The sequence below is a fragment of the Scyliorhinus canicula genome, chromosome 18 (assembly GCF_902713615.1).
Source record: "Scyliorhinus canicula chromosome 18, sScyCan1.1, whole genome shotgun sequence".
In the NCBI taxonomy this organism is placed as follows: domain Eukaryota; kingdom Metazoa; phylum Chordata; class Chondrichthyes; order Carcharhiniformes; family Scyliorhinidae; genus Scyliorhinus; species Scyliorhinus canicula.
Genome location: NC_052163.1, coordinates 48,130,621 through 48,143,866, shown reverse-complemented (window position 1 = coordinate 48,143,866; position 13,246 = coordinate 48,130,621). Strand labels below are relative to the sequence as shown.

At 48.8% G+C, this 13,246-nt stretch overlaps 1 protein-coding gene across 1 annotated transcript in view; it reads left to right on the top strand.

The window, feature by feature from the left end:
- Positions 1–13,246, top strand: part of tbcd (tubulin folding cofactor D) — a 345,114-nt gene that overhangs the window by 190,355 nt on the left and 141,513 nt on the right. Inside the window, exons 20-21 of the mRNA XM_038777737.1 lie at positions 8,888–9,005; positions 9,665–9,725. Of these exons, the coding sequence (XP_038633665.1) occupies positions 8,888–9,005; positions 9,665–9,725 (179 nt within the window). The remainder of the gene's footprint in view (positions 1–8,887; positions 9,006–9,664; positions 9,726–13,246) is intronic.

Genomic DNA, 13,246 nt, shown 5'->3' with positions numbered 1-13,246 from the left:
GGTGCTTCCAGCTCCTCACGTCTGTCTTCCCCCACCACTGGTCGCTCCAGTCTGTCTCGGAACTGTTTCATTCCCGCATCCCCGTCGGGGAACTCTGAAGTGTACAGTCTCCGGTAGAAGGTCTCTAATACCCGATTGACCTCCTTTGGCTCTGTTACCAGTCTGCCTTTGCTATCTTTTAAAAAAAATAATGTTTATTAAAATTTTTGCAGAGTATCAACAACAAAAAGACAGGAAAAGAATTTTACTAACACCCATCATTCCCCAAAACATCTGCCCGTCCCTTCAATAGACAGGACAGAACGCCTCCTGCACTCCCGGCTCCTCCGCAACCCCAAATACTGCGAGCCCCCAGTCCAGATTGACCCTGGATCCTACCACCCTCGACAACGTCCCTGCCACACCCTTCCAAAATTCCCCCAATGCTGGACATGCCCAGAACATATGGGCATGATTTGCTGGGCTCCCAGAGCACCTAATACACCTGTCCTCACTCCCAAAGAACCAGCTCATCCTTGTCCCGGTCATGTGAGCCCTGTGCAGCACCTTAAACTGTATGAGGCCAAGCCTCGCACAAGAAGAGGAGGAGTTCACCCTCCCCAGGGCGTCCACCCACGTCCCCTCCTCAGTCTCCTCACCCAGCTCCTCCTCCCATTTATCCTTCAACTCCTCAACCGAGGCCTCGTCCATCTCCTGCATCACTTGGTACGCCGCCGAGATACTCCCCTACCCAACCCACACCCCTGAGAGCACCCTGTCCTGGGCCCCACGCGGCGGCAGCAGAGGGAACCCTGCTGCCTGACGAACGCCCTCATCTGCATGCACCGAAAGGCGTTCCCCGGGGGGGAGCCCGAACTTCCTCTCCAGCTCACCCAGGCTCGCAAATTTCCCGTCTATGAACAGGTCCCCCAACCTCCTGATACCTGCCCTGTTCCAACTCAGGAACCCGCCATCAATTCTCCCCGGAACAAACCGGTGGTTCCCCTGTATCAGGGATCCCATCGAGGCCCCCACCTCCCCCCTGTGCCGCCTCCATTGCCCCCAGATTTTGAGGGTAGCCACCACCACCAGGCTCGTGGTATATCTCGTTGGAGGGAACGGCAGCGGCGCCGTCACCAGCACCTCCAGGCTCGTGCCCACACAGGAAGCCATCTCCATCCTCTTCCATGCTGTCCCCTCCCCCTCCATCACCCACTTACACACCATCGCTGCATTGACAGCCCAATAGTACCCACAGGTTGGGCAGCGCCAGCCCCCCCTATCCCTGCCCCGCTCCAAGAACACCCTCCTCACCCACGGGGTCCCATGTGCCCACACAAACCCCGTAATGCTCATGTTAACCCGTCTGAAAAAGGCCTTCGGGATAAGGATGGGGAGGCACTGAAACAGGAACAGAAATCTCGGAAGCACCGTCATCTTGACTGACTGCACCCTACCCGCCAGAGACAGCGGCAACATGTCCCACCTCTTAAACTCCTCCTCCATTTGCTCCACCAGCCTTGTACGGTTAAGCTTATGCAGGACCCCCCAGCTCTTGGCCACCTGCACCCCCAAGTACCTAAAGCTCCTCTCCGCCCTTTTCAATGGGAGCCTACCAATCCCCCCCCTCCTGGTCCCCCGGGTGTACCACAAACAGCTCGCTCTTCCCAAAGTTGAGCTTGTACCCTGAAAAGTCCCCAAATTCCCGGAGAATCCGGCATTCCCCCCACCGGGTCCGCCACATACAACAATAGGTCATAGGTCATCCGCATAGAGCGACACTCGGTGCTCCTCCCCACCCCGCACCAGCCACCTCCAGTTCCTCGACTCCCTCAGCGCCATAGCCAGGGGTTCAATTGCAAGCGCAAAAAGTAGGGGGGACAAGGGACACCCCTGCCTCATCCCTCGGTGTAACCGAAAATACTCCGACCTCCTCCTATTCGTGGCTATGCTCGCCATCGGGGCCTCATATAACAGCCTCACCCAACTGACAAACCCCTCCCCAAACCCGAACCTTTCCAGCACTTCCCACAAGTACCCCCACTCAACCCTATCAAAGGTCTTCTCCGCGTCCAGTGCCACCACCAGCTCCGCCTCCCCTTCTATCGCCGGCATCATTATAACATTCAAGAGCCTCCGTATGTTAGTGTTCAGCTGCGGCCCCTTCACAAACCCCGTTTGATCCTCGTGGATAACCTGCGGCACACAGTCCTCTATCCTCGTGGCTAAGATCTTTGCCAACAGCTTGGCGTCCACATTCAAGAGTGAGATCGGCCTGTAGGACCCACACTGCTGGGGATCCTTGTCCCGCTTAAGAATCAGGGAGATCAGCGCCCGAGACATCGTCAGGGGAAAAGCCCACCCCCCCTCCCTTGCCTCGTTAAAGGTCCTAACCAACAGGGGGCCCAACAGGTCTGCATACATCTTATAAAATTCAACTGGGAACCCATCCGGCCCCGGCGCCTTCCCCGACTGCATGTTCCCTATCCCTTTAACCAGCTCCTCCAGCTCAACTGGCGCCCCCAGCCCCTCCACCTGTCCCTCCTCCACCCTCTGGAATCTCAGCCGATCCAAAAAGCGCCCCCTCCCCCCCCTCCTCCACCGAGGGTTCGGACCGATGGAGTTTCTCGTAGAAGTCCCTGAAGACCCCATTGATGTCTATCCCCCTTCTCACCACATTTCCTCCCCGATCCTTAACTCCACCAATCTCCCTAGCCGCATCCCGCTTACAGAGCTGGTGTGCCAGCATCCTGCTCGCCTTCTCCCCATATTCATACACCGCACCCTGTGTCTTCCTCCACTGAGCTTCCGCCTTTCTGGTGGTCAACAAGTCAAACTCAGCCTGAAGGCTGCGCAGCTCCCGCAACAATCCCTCCTCCGAGGCCTCCGCATATCTCCTGTCCACCCTCACCATCTCCCCCACCAATTTCTCCCTTTCTCTCCACTCCCTTCTCTCCCGGTACGCTCGAATGGAGATCAACTCCCCCCGAACCACCGCCTTCAGCACCTCCCAGACCGTCCCCACTCGTACCTCCCCATTGTCGTTGGCCTCCAGATGCCTCTCGCTACATCCTCTGACCCGCCCGCCCATCTCCTCGTCCACCAGCATCCCCATCTCCAAGCGCCAAAGCGGGCGCTGGTCCCTCTCTCCTCCCCCAGCTCGAGGTCCGCCCAGTGCGGGGCATGGTCAGAAATGGCTATCGCCGAATATTCAGCATCTTCCACCCTCACAATCAGCGCCCTACTCAGAACGAAAAAATCAATCCGGGAGTAAGCCTTATGCACATGGGAGAAGTATGAAAATTCCCTGGCCCTCGGCCTCGCAAACCTCCATGGATCCACCCCTCCCATCTCGTCCATAAACCCCTCCCGTCCTGGAACTGGATCGATCCAGTGGCGAATCCAGCACCGTGTTGAAATCCCCTCCCATTATCAGGCCTCCCATCTCCATATCTGGAATCCGGGCCAACATGCGCCGCATGAAACCTGCATCGTCCCAATTCGGGGCGTATATATTGACCAGCACCACCCGCTCCCCTTGCAGCTTGCCACTCACCATCACATACCTCCCGCCACTGTCTGCCACCACATTCGACGCCTCGAACGACACCCTCTTCCCCACCAGGATCGCCACCACCCGATTTTTTGCATCCAGCCCCGAATGAAACACCTGGCCTACCCATCCCTTCCAAAATCGAACCTGATCCGCCAACTTCAGGTGCGTCTCCTGAAGCATGGCCACATCTGCCTTCAGCCCCTTCAGGTGCGCGAACACGTGGGCTCATTTAACCGGCCCATTCAGTCCCCTCACATTCCAGGTGGTCAGCCGGATCAGGGGACCACCTACCCCCCTTCCCCGTCGACTAGCCATCACCCTTCCATAATCCGCCACGTGCCCGCGCCCCCCGCTCAGCCCGTTCCCCACAGCAGCAAACCCCCACCCCAACCTGCTCTACCTGCTCCAGCTCCTTCGCCCCTTTAGCAGCAACCCGGTACCCCTCCCCCTAGATGCGTAACCCCTTCTATTGTACTTCCGTAAGCCAGCCGACTGCTGTTGACCCCGGCTGCTCCCGCCACCCCAAAGACCCTCCCCATTGCAACACAACCCCCCCCCCTCCCCCAGTGATGGTCCCGCCCAGTACTCCTCTAGCGCGGGGAAAAAAAGCCTGCGCTTCCCTCCCAAACCCCCACCCCCCCCACCCCGACCCAAATCGTGGGAAAAGGTGGGCACATGACCCAACAGGACCGCGAACCCCACCCAACCTCCCAACCGATGAAGGAAAATAAAAATCCAAACAAAACAAACGCCCAAGTACACAGATAACAGTCCCAAAAAGCAAAAAAAAAGCAGAACGGCAAAAAATCAACATCATCCAACAGAACCGATAAAACGAAAGGATACCAAGGAGGATAAAACCTCCGGGCTGTGTACAACGTTCCCCAGTCCTCAGTTCAAGTCCAGCTTCTCTGCCTGGACAAAAGACCAGGCCTCCTCCGGGGAGTCGAAATATAGCTGGCAGTCTTTATAAGTGACCCACAGGCGTGCTGGCTGTAGCAGGCCAAACTTGACCCCTTTCTTGTGGAGCACTGCCTTCGCCCGGTTAAAACCAGCCCTTCTCTTCGCCACCTCCGCACTCCAGTCCTGGTAGATCCTGATCACCGTATTCTCCCACTTGCTACTCCTCCTTTTTCGCCCAACGCAGCACACACTCACGGTCGACGAAGCGGTGAAAACGGACCAGCACCGCCCGAGGCGGCTCATTTGGCCTGGGTTTCCTCAGCAACACCCGATGGGCATCCTCCAGCTCTAAGGGTCCCTGGAACGACCTCGCACCCATTAGCGTGTTCAGCATCATAGCCACATAGGCCCCCAAATCTGAACCTTCCAGCCCCTCTGGGAGGCCCGAATCCGCAGGTTCTTCCGACAGGCCCGGTTCTCCATCTCCTCCAGCCTCGCTGACCACTTCGTATGGAGCGTCTCGTGCGACTCCACCTTCACTGCCAGGCCCAGAAGTTCATCCTCGCTCTCCGAGGCCTTTTGTCGAAGCTCTCGGATCTCCGCACCCTGAGCCATCAGGGTCGCCATGAGCTTGTCCAGGGAGGCCTTAAACGGCTCCAGAATCTCTGCCTTCAGCTCCTTAAAGGAGCGCTGAAGCAGCTCCTGCTGCTTTCGCGCCCACTGCTGCCACGCTGCTGCTTCCCCGCCCGCCGTCATCTTGCCTTTCTTGCCTCACACCTCACACCTTTTTCTGCTCCAGAGCTGATTTTCTGACCGCTCCACTCCTAGTCCAGGCCATCCACCGGTGGAGAATCTTAGATGAAATGTTCCCACATGGGGAAAAGTCCAAACAGCACCACTACGGCCCCTTAAAAGTGCCCCAAAGTCCGAAAATAGCGGGAGCCACCGAACGTGCGGCTTAGCTCCGCATCACCGCAACCAGAAGTCCGCCCCCGCTTCTTCAATGGCCTTGGTGAGATCTTTTCACAGTTCTTCCTTCTGCTGCTAGAATTCAGCTTTCATAAAGGCCCTGAAGTCAACTTGAGGCCTCTAAGCTGGCCCTTCCCCCGCCTGCATGCTTGCAGAGGCTTTTGTCTGCTGCTGCTTCAGCCAAATCCTGCACTGTTTCTGAGGGTCTGATAACCAAAAAACATACCATTCCTGGGGGAAAGTACTCCTCCAACATTCACCTACGCCTTTTCATCGAAATTCCAACCCGTGTTGCTTAAAAAAGAGCTCTTTTCTGTAACCTTGGGCAGGAGCTGCCTCTGTGTGACCACTCACTCCATGGTGCACACCGGAAGTGGCGCCTTTGCTATCTTAACCTACGCTATTTCCCTTGTGGCTGCCTGCTTTCTTAGCTGGTGAGCCAATAGGCGGCCGGCGTTGTCTCCGTGTTCGTAGAATGTCCCCCGTGTCTGGCGGAGTTGGTACACTGCTTTCCTACTGGATAGCAGGTTAAAGTCCATTTGCAGCTTTTTTCTCTCCACCAGCAGCTCTACGGTCGGGGCCTCGGAATACTTTCTATCGACTTCCAGAATGGAGTCCACTAGCTGTTGCCTGGCACCCTCTCTTCCCTATCTCTACTTGCCTTGTAGGCTATGATCTCTCCTCTGATCACGGCCTTCAGTGCCTCCCAAAACGCGGAGGGTGAGACCTCCCCGTTTTGGTTGTTACTAACGTAATCGCCTATGGCTTGTCATATTTTTTTGGCAGAAAGCCTTGACGGCCAGGAGCTCCGTGTCCAACCTCCATGTGGGCCACTGAGCCCAGCCTGTCTCCAACCTCCCATCCATATAATGTGGAGCGTGGTCGGAGATAACGATCACGGAGTAGTCCGTTCCCGTGATCCCTGGAAGCACCGATTTCCCCACTGCAAAGAAGTCGATACGGGTATATACCTTGTGCACCTGCGAAAAGAACGAGAATTCCTTTTCTCCTGGGTGCAGAAACCTCCATGGGTTCACCGCCCCCATCTGTTCCATGAAGGCTCCCAGCTCCCTAGCCATGCCAGACGTTTTGTAATTGTTCTGCAAGTACTTCGACCTTTTGTGCTTCGTTTCACCATTACATTTTTGTCCTCCCTCCAGTCGATTTGCAGCCTGCGGTGAACCAGGGTTTCTGGTTCACCACAGAATGATTTAAGTGGCCGCAAATCTATCTGATATGCTTTCGTATCACCTCATTTGTGAAATGTTCATTTGGCTCGAACTTAAACTCCAGAGTGAAGCTCCACGGCTTCTCATGCTCTGTCCATTTATCATTCGCATTTTGCAGATGCTTGAATATGGGCTTGTCATGCTCCTGTATCATGCCACTGAGAACATGCACGTTCTTGAAGACTGTGAACCAGAATTGCCGGCTGTCCCGTCACTTCATCTAATTTGTTGTGCTCCACCTGGATTTCTTCCGAATCCTCATAAACCGCGCAGACTCTAATACCTTGTAGGGATCTGTAGTATTCAGCTGGCCAGCCGTCTTCTGGGGCACAGCCGCTCAACTAAACTCAGGGATTCACATGAATCTGCTCCTATGATGGGCTCAATGTCCATATCTACAAAATGAAACAGGAATGTGTACCTCATGTCTTCCACAGAGAGCACAAGTTTGTATGACCTGAAGGTCTCCATTGTTCTTGTTCCGAAGTACACCTGCAGCCCTGACCGATCAGCGACTTTCCACTGAACTTCAGCTTTTGCAAAGCAGACCGACTAAGGAGGTTTTCTTTTGTTTTAGGGTCTAAGTCACATCATAATAGGAATTGTTCAGTAACACCATCGATTTCCATCCAGTATTTTTTTTAAATATATTTTTTATTCTCCTTTTTCACATTTTCTCCCAAATTTACACCCAACAATAAACAATCAGTAACGAATGTAATGTTAATCCCCATATCAATAACAACGATCCCATCCTCCCACCAAACCCTAGACATTAGCCCGCATGTTAACATTAAAAAATGACAAAAAGGAATTTTGTCACCATTAACACATACAGTCCCTCTCCCACAACCCTCCCAGCCCCCAACCCCCCTAGTGCCCGATGTGATCTAATTCTCGAAAGTGCATAACGAATAACGCTCATGAATTGTAGAACTCCTCCATCCTTCCCCTCAGTTCAAATTTGACCTTTTCAAGCGTCAAGAATTCCAGCAGGTCCCCCTGCCACGCCAGGGTGGAGAGGTTGATCTCCACCCTAACAGGATCCGCCTTCGGGCGATCAACGAGATGAAGGCTACAACATCTGTGCCCATTTCCAACCCTGGCTGATCCGACACCTCGAATATGGCCTCCCGAGGGCCGGGGTCCATTTTCACGTGCACCACTTTAGAGATTACCCTAAACACCTCCTTCCGGTAGTCCTCCAGCTTTGGACTGGACCAAAACATATGAACGTGGTTTGCGGGACAGTCCATTTCTCTGCAACGTTCACACACATCTTCTACCCCCTCAAAGAGCCGGCTCATCCTCGCCCTTGTAAGGTGTGCTCTATACACCGCTTTCAGCTGTATCAGCCCCAACCTCGCACATGAGGTTCACCGTCTGGAGCACCTCATACCAGAACCCCCCCTCCATACCCTCCCTCAACTCTTCCTCCTGATTTGCCTTGATCCCTTCTAGCAGCACCGTCTCCTCCTCCAAAATAGCCCTGTAAACCGCCGATACTACCCCCTTCTCCAGTCTCTGTGTCGTCAGCACCTGCTCCCGCAATGTGGAAGCCGGCTCTACTGGGAAGCTATGTATCTCCTTTCTGGCAAAGTCTCGAACCTGCATGTATCTGAATATTTCCCCCTGCTCCAGTCCGTACTTCGCTCCCAGCTCCTTCAATCCTGCAAACTGACCCCCAAGAAATAAATCTTTTCGTGTCCTAGTTCCTTTCTACTCCCTTGATTTCAAGAATGTCTGTCTCCATTTTTGAACCCTGTCTAAGTTGAAAAACCTGTACTCCATTTTGAATTTATTCCTACATTCTGTAGGTAGATGTTTCCAACAATCCATGCATCATTCTTCTTCTTTTATATTTTCCTCCCCTGTCCAGTATTTTGTTTTATTATTTCTAACATTCATGTAAGAATACTTAATTGCATCTTAGTTTTGCTTCAGATTTTTAATGTATTAAACAAATTTCCTTATTTTAATCTCAATTATGTACAGCTCTTTTAAGTCAATTGGTGCCTTTAACTTCTAACTCACCGCAATATCTAGGAAGAAAAATGCATTAAATTTGCAGTTTAACTTGCATTGGTTTTACAGACCACTTTAGCTTTTAGGGCGTAATACAATTCTGAATGAGATCTGTGGCAGTTACATGAACAAGTAATTCATTGTAAATCAGTTGCATTGGTGCGTACGCATTTTGGGTAAGATTCATTTTACCTTACAGTAAAGGTGTTTCTGTTTTTGTTCGTAGCTTTGCCACAATTGTTACCTTTAGCAACAGGCATTGATTTGAACACTCGTCATGGCGCAGTCTTGGCTTGTGCAGAACTTGTTTACGCGCTCTATAAATTGGCTGTTGAGAAAAACAGGTATGAGATTAATGTTCATTACTTAATATTTCCTTACATTAATTAAGATATCTTCTAATAAAATTAAACCATTTGAAATAGTAGACTTTGCATATAAGTATTTTGTGAAAGTTATGAATAATGGAGATCTGTGATAGCAGCAGTAAGAATGAATTTTTCAACCTAAGGTTTCCAGTTTGAGCTGATAAACGGAATAACCCAAAAACACCACTCTTTTTCCAGAATTTGAGCCTGAAATATTGGCATAATTTTCTGAAATATAGTTATTGTGGTTGAAAATTATGTCGACTGTATTAATAATAATTATGCCAATGTGTTCCTTTGAAATTCTTTGGCCACTTCGGTGAGCGAAGATTTTGCCTGTTTAAACTAAATAAATGAATAGTTTTCTTCCAACGGGGCACTGAGTATTGTGATTTGAATGCAGCAATATATTTATTACTGCTCAACAGAATTTTAGCTCTTAATTCCATAAGTATTTGTTCCTGACACTTCACATTTCAATTACTTTGTTCATAATTGGGACCATTGGATGTTTGCAAACATATCGCAGAGCCTTTAGAATTAAATAAGTAGTAATTATTAGACTAAAATTCTTAAAGTTATAATTATTTTGTCAGATTTAAAAATTCAGTTTAATAGCATTGTTTTTGTGACAGGCCAGTTACTGACTATATCAACGAGGATACACTGGAAAGTCTTAAGAACATCCATCGAAAGGTATGATTGACACAATACAACTTGGCAACATAGTTAACTAATTTGATTCGTTTGCATTTGACTATATTCGTTCAATGTTCACTTTAATATGAGATGGCTTCATGCTATTTAGCAAAACATAAATGACAACATATCAGATCAGCTTGTGCAGAGTGGGGCATCTGTTAGTTAGATATGCTTAAATATACATTTACCTTTTAAGCTTTCGCAGATAACGCGTAGAAATTAGAAAGTGTCGATGTACAAAGCGACCTGGGTGATCTTGTCCATAGGTCACTGAAGGCTAGCATGCAGGTGCAACAAGCTATTTAGAAAGCTAATGGAATGTTAGCCTTTATCACAAGAGGATTTAAGTACACGAGTAGTGAGGTTTTGCTTCAAATGTAAAGGAGCTTGGTTGGACCGCACCTGGAGTACTGTGTGCAGTTTTGGCCCGCTTACATAGGAAGGATGTTATTGCGATAGAGGGAGTGCAGCAAAGATTCACCAGACTTGTACGGGGGCTGGTGGGACTTCTTATGAAGAGAGATTGGGTAAATCGGGCCTGTATTCTCTGTAGTTTTGAAGAATGAGAGGTGATCTCATCAAAGCTTACAAAATACTTAAAGGAATATGGTGGCACAGTGGCTATCACTGCTGCCTCACAGTGCCGGGGAATCGGGTTCAATTTCAGTGTTGGGTGACTGTGTGGATTTTCCAGTTTGTCTCCGTGACTGAGTGGGTTTCCTCTGGGTGCTCCGGGTTCCCTTCACAGTCCAAAGAAGTGCAGGTTAGGTGGATTAGCCATGCTAAATTTCTCCTTGGTGTCCAGAAAGTGTCGGGTGACCCCGCTCTCTCCGGGATCTACCCGGTTTCGAACGCCAGCACCTCGCGAAATCTAACTCGATCAGTGAGATGTTGCGATGTAAATCCCGCTAATTGTGGGCAGGGTCACTTTTAGGCAAATCTGCATATCGCAACAAGACAATTAGTCTCACTGTAATGTGCAGTTTCCTCAGAGGTCCTGAGGCATGGAATCTATCTCCTTTGCCTCGGAGACCTTGGGCGAGTGCAGTTTGGTAGTGGGCTCCACAAACGGGAACCAGATGGAACGGCACTCGTGGCGGTTTCCCTGGGGATCGGAGGCCCCCAGGTGCTTTTCTTCAGGGAGGGTGGCACCCTGACACTGCTGGTGCATTGCCAGTGGCACTTGCACCCAGTCAGTGCCAGCCTGGCCCCTGGCACTGCTTCCCTGACACCTTGTCAGTGCCATGTGAGTGCCAACCTGGCACTGCCAAGGTGTCTGGGTAGTACTGCCAAGCTGGCATTTTTCCCACAGCGGGGAGGTGGGAGGGCGGGGGTGGGGGAGAGAATGGCGTCCTGATCTCCCTCAGCACAGAAAATGGGATCAAGCGCAACCTCATCAGGAGTTCCCGGTGAGGTCCCAAATCGAACCGGAATCCTGGTCGATGGAGGGGTATTTCTCAGTGTTGCGAGCACTGGGAAAAACCCAGCTAAATGTGCTTGTCCTGGGACTTTGTCCTGACACAGTTCGATCACACCCTAGATTTCACTTTCTGTGGCAAGTTTAATGAACATAGATGTTCTTATGGAGCCACTTCATGAAAATCATGGGTGGTGCATAGTGGCGCTTTGGAATTTGCTGTTATCTCTGTCTTTCTGTAAGTTGCTGGCCAATTTACATATTAATTGCAGCATGTATTATTAAGACACCTTTAATTTAAAAAAATTAAGAACCTTTATTTTTGTAGCAAGAATTAGCCCATTAAATATAACTGAGCACAATGCTCTTTTCTTTAATATCTTCTCAGTGATACCAGTCTCAAATGGTAGTTAATACTGTATAATTAATAGTTAATGAATATTTGCATGCTGAATGCCTTTATTCATAACTCTAAACTTAATTCTTCCTGAGTTAATGCTGTCCTGTGTTGGCATTCAAGAGTGATACTTGAGGTTGCAGCCGCATCATTCTTTTTACATTCCATTGAAGAATCAAATTCCTTGTCACTTTTCATTGTAGATATTGCAAGAGAACATGTATACTTCTTTGTTAATTTTCTAAAGAAATAGAATCAGCCTACTGTGAATGAAGGCATGCGTTATCTCTTAGATTAACAAAAGCCTAACTAGGTTTAGGTGTAATGGAGTTGAGCTAATTGAGATTAATTGCATTTTTCATCAATTTGTCACTTGAAATGAATGCACTAGTGCTGTTCTTGAAGGCTATATTGATCAATGACTGGAACTGCATTTGAATTCAGTTCATATAAAATAGATACTATTTAGTCATAATTTATATATTGTTAGAAGCAATCTGCCAACTCCAAATCAATATCTAAATATTAAGTAACAGTTAAATATTACTTGTAGAAGCGATTCATTCTATTTCATTGCTATATTTGATATATTAATTGTTATCTTCAATCCAATAAAAGTCTTTTCAGATCAGGACAGAATTAATCACTTGAGCCAAATGATTATGCAATGTCCTAACTAGTTTTTCTTTGTGTGATTTGAATGGTCAAAAATCAAGCTGGTGGAGAAAACCAATCAGCAAAACAGATTAAATCTGAACCAAATGTTCTTGGTTTCATGCAAAGGTTTTGGCAAATGTTTGTAAACAGTGACTTAAACAATTACTTTTTAGATGTTTTTGCCAAAACTACTCAGAAGCATGAACAAACCTGGTGCTTTACAACAATGAATCCTCACCAAAGCATGAGTCATCTTGACATGCTCTTATGGAGCGACAGGTCAATTGTCTGTCCTATTTGTTGGATGATGATGTGCGTGTGCGAGGATGTAAATTGGCTATTGTAGCATTGTAAAGCCTGTCCAATATTTAAATCTTAATTGCATATACCAGATGTTTCTCAATAATAATTTTGTTTCCTACTTATGTAACTATCATTGTAATTTGAAACTCTGGCATCATTGATTGTGTAGTGTTTTTTTCCAAGTGTGCTTTTTTAAAGAATCTTAAAATAATGAAATGCAAGGTGTGCCTCTATTTGAAAATGGCTATATTGATACTATAGCCAGCGGCCAAGTGCAATCTATCTGCCCTCTACATGTGGTTCTTAGATGACTTATTGTTCCATGTGCTTCTGGGCATTTATTTGCAGCCTGCCAACTGTATGAGATTCAATGACCATTCTTCTCCTTTTCTTACAGTCTATAAAAGAAGGAAGGAGAATGCTTTTGATAGGCAGGGTTATTCTAGTTTATGTACATCAAGTGAAAGTGCTCTTTTAAAATGAAGATGAGGTTTGGGAGGTCCCTGTCATGATATACAGACATGCAGATAATGATATACAAACAGGCAGGTAATAAACACAGAGAACAGGACATGACCAATGAGCAGACAGGACACTCACGGGTGGTATCTCACTATAAAAGGCACGAGGCACTCACACTCCGCCTCTTTCCATTGATGAACATCTGCAGAGTGAGTCAGGGTGTATTTACAGTATCACACCTCCAGCACGTGGCTAAGAGCTAGTCTGGTTCAGTCAGAC